This window comes from Olea europaea, chromosome 14, assembly GCF_002742605.1.
Source record: "Olea europaea var. sylvestris chromosome 14, O_europaea_v1, whole genome shotgun sequence".
Lineage (NCBI taxonomy): Eukaryota > Viridiplantae > Streptophyta > Magnoliopsida > Lamiales > Oleaceae > Olea > Olea europaea.
Window position 1 is genome coordinate 4,643,776 of NC_036250.1, and position 3,579 is coordinate 4,647,354.

General features: G+C 35.0%; 1 protein-coding gene across 1 annotated transcript; it reads left to right on the forward strand.

Moving 5' to 3' along the window:
- The first annotated feature begins 1,586 nt into the window (after positions 1-1,586).
- LOC111408862 lies at positions 1,587-3,359 on the forward strand. The gene has a single exon (XM_023038672.1). The coding sequence runs from the start codon at positions 1,829-1,831 to the stop codon at positions 3,074-3,076; it is 1,248 nt and encodes a 415-aa protein (XP_022894440.1). The 5' UTR covers positions 1,587-1,828; the 3' UTR covers positions 3,077-3,359.
- Positions 3,360-3,579: the final 220 nt, after the last annotated feature.

Below are 3,579 nucleotides of genomic sequence, written 5' to 3' on the forward strand. Positions count from 1 at the left end.
ACTTTAATAAAGAAATTTATTAAAGAAAAACTGTGGCTACTAAAAGACAGAAGATAGTATAAGAAAGTTTTCATAATTGTAACTACTCACCTACCAGTTGGAGACAAATTCAAAGATAAGGCAAATAATTTCTAAAAGAGAGGTCCACCTAGCAAGAAAATAATGGAGAAATCGGTAGAGATAAGATTACAGAGCTACCCAACAAAAGAAGGTGGAAGACACCTGTCAAGATAAGATTCTCAAAATCTTCTATAAAAGGACAGAGGAAGAAATGAAGAAGGCATCTCGAGAACACTCTGAATAATCACATCTCAAAGATATATCCTTTGTAATATGTATACACCACTTGTATTCAGAAATATTAGATAGTCAACAGATAGCAAAGCTTATAATAAGGTAATCACTTATGGAGTTCTAAACTTCATAAAGTGAGTACCAAAGGTATGTAAATATAGATTGCAAGCATGTACCATTTCAGTTTGTGAATATTAAAATAAAGTTTGTTATGTTTAATAAAACTTTCATAAAAGGGTTTCGTTAAATTTCTCATGATTTCTCGGCAGTACAGATAGAGATTTTAAAAGATTTTCAAAACGTTGATTTTGAATAGATGTTAGCCATACCAAAGTACCCGTCTTTGATGAATGGTTTAGGGGGAAAAGGCAGTTTTCTAACAAAATTGTAGCACCTTGTGTGTGAGTTATCTTTTAAAATTTCATTCAAAGTAAGAACTTGATTCTGTAAAGAATCTAAATAGAAGTGAAAATAGAGACTCTGAATTCTGTGAGATAGCATTTGTGGTAACACGACTAGTTCTCTAGAGAAAGAAATGCAACCTTAATTGAAAAGCCTTTTGATGAAGTAGTTGTGGACCCAAATGAAAAAAACTTTTACTTGATTCAGAAGATTGATTAAGTACATGCAAAACATCTATAAGAGCGTACTGGAGGGAAAGCCTGTTTGCTTCTATTCGATTCCTGTAAGTTATTTACTCGCTTTTACATGCTTATGCTTTGATTAATTTTAATGAACACTTCACAAATATCCACATCCACTTCTAATAACGAGAATGATCTCAAATTATATTTAGATGAGAAAGATATTTCATTTTTATTTAAACTAACTGAAAAATCTGAAGACATATTTTCTGTTGGCCAAGAAAAACTTGAAGAAATATATCTAGATATAGATTATTATTGTAAGCATAATATAAGACTGGATTCTGTGAGGACTAGTCGAGAAAGAAAAAAGGTAGAAGATATTATAACTAAACATAAAGATATACAAGAGATTTAAGAAGGAATAGTTCTAGAGTACATAACTAAGAAAGATCAACCTAGAATCTTTGAAGAATTATCAAGATACAGAGAATATTTAGAGATATTTGAAAAATTAAAAAATACAAACATCAGTCCTGATTAATAAATCCCGAAAGGAAGAATTGTAAGATATAATTCTGAAAGACCTAATAATTAAAAGATATAGGATACATCCTACAAATAATAAAAGTAATGGTAAAATAGTATTTTCTATAATAAAGGCTATTGTGAAAAATAGAACAAATATTTCGGTCATTTAGAATAATAGCCCATTGTCGACCTCGCTCTCATTAATGTTGGCCTGTACCCGGTGAACCGCCAGCATTAGTCTTCCTCTTTTTAGTGTCCGAATCACTCTTTAACTTATTCCTGTACAGTCCACTACGTCTACTTGCTCACGGTCTGAAATCTCACCGCTCTCCTTTCACTCTCTCACACCCGCAAACACATAGTTTTCTCTCTTTATTACAGAATTGAATCAATTGATTAGTGGAAGCAGAGCAAGAAAAATGGGCACAGTTTCTTTGAAAGTCGGAGATGGAACAGCAAGATTCAAGCGGGCGTCAGTGTGTTCATCAGCAGTTAATCTGTTGATGCTGTTTTCTGTAATCATCACCAACATTTTTGCTTTTTATGCATTCACATACCATCCTACGAAACTTCATCACAACCATAATCCCAAGAGCATAGCTTTGATCTCGGAAAAAGTGTCCTTGATCCTAAGAGAGATTCATTCTTCACAGAAAAAGCTTGCCCAGATGGAGAAAGAGATCCTGGGTTATGAAAGCATCGATCTTTCAAGACCCAACACTGCAAATGAGCTGAAAGAGTTCTTGGCGCACCATGAATTGCCTTTGGGGAAAGATTCAAGAACTGGGATCACTGAAATGATGGCATCTGTGGGACATTCCTGTGAGAAATCCATGGATTTGTTGTCCCAGTATATGAGTTACAAAGTCAACGGGCCTTGCCCTGATGACTGGAGCCTTGGCCAGAAGCTAATTCTTCGAGGATGTGAGCCTTTGCCGAGGAGGAGGTGCTTTGCAAAGAGTGTTCCCAAGGTAGATTTGCAGCCTTTCCCTGTTTCAATTTGGAAAAATGTTAGTGAAAAGAGTTTTAGCTGGAGTGGTCTTGGATGCAAAAATCTTTCTTGTTTAAATAGTAAAAAATTGAATAAGGATTGTACTGGTTGTTTTAATATAGTTAATGGTTATGAGACTCAGATATATGTAAAGGCTAAAGGGAAAAACGATTTCTTGATTGATGATGTTTTGGCTATGGGGAATGGTGGGACTCGGGTTGGATTTGATATGGGTGGAGGGTCCGGGACTTTTGCTGCTAGGATGGCTGAGAGGAATGTGACTATGGTCACTGCCACTTTGAATTCTGATGCTCCTTTTAATGAATTCATTGCTGCAAGAGGGCTTTTCCCTTTGTATTTGAGCTTAGATCATAGGTTCCCATTTTATGACAATGTGTTTGATTTGGTTCACGTGGCGAATGGGTTGGATGTCGAGGGGAGACCAGAAAAATTGGAGTTCTTCATGTTTGATATCGACCGGATTTTGAGGGCAGGTGGATTGTTTTGGGTGGACAATTTTCATTTTTACAACGATGAGAAGAGAAGGGCTCTAACTCGGTTGATAGAACGTTTTGGGTATAAAAAACTGAAGTGGGTTGTGGGAGAGAAAATTAATAGTTCGGCGAAATCAGAAGTTTATTTATCTGCTGTTCTACAGAAACCAGTAAGGGTATGATACAAACGATTTTCTTCTGGGAAATTGAGATACGAAATAGTATAGCAGCAGTAGTTCTTGTCACATACAAGGGAATTTATCTTGGTCCATTATTTTACACGCTGACCCTTCATTTGTCATGACAATAAGTGAAGGGCATTGGCTGTTTCTTTTCTAGATTGGTATCTGCGAGCAAGAACAGTTGATTTTTTATTCCCTGGTGAGGTCTGATATCTATCTCGATGTAATATTTATCTTACGAATCTGGATTGAAATGAAAGATTTATTTGCACATTAGAATTTATTCTATAACTATCATTAGAATTTTTAGGATTGAAATGAAAGATTTATTTGCACATATCTTCATTTGTTATTTAAAAATGCCTCATTTAACCATGAGGAACAAAGATCTTTGTCGTGAATGTTTTATGTAGCAGTTAATTTAGTTCTATTGGTAGAATGATTGATATCATTTGTCCAGCATTGCTTTTTAATTATTTTGTTCTACAGGCCATTCTATCTTG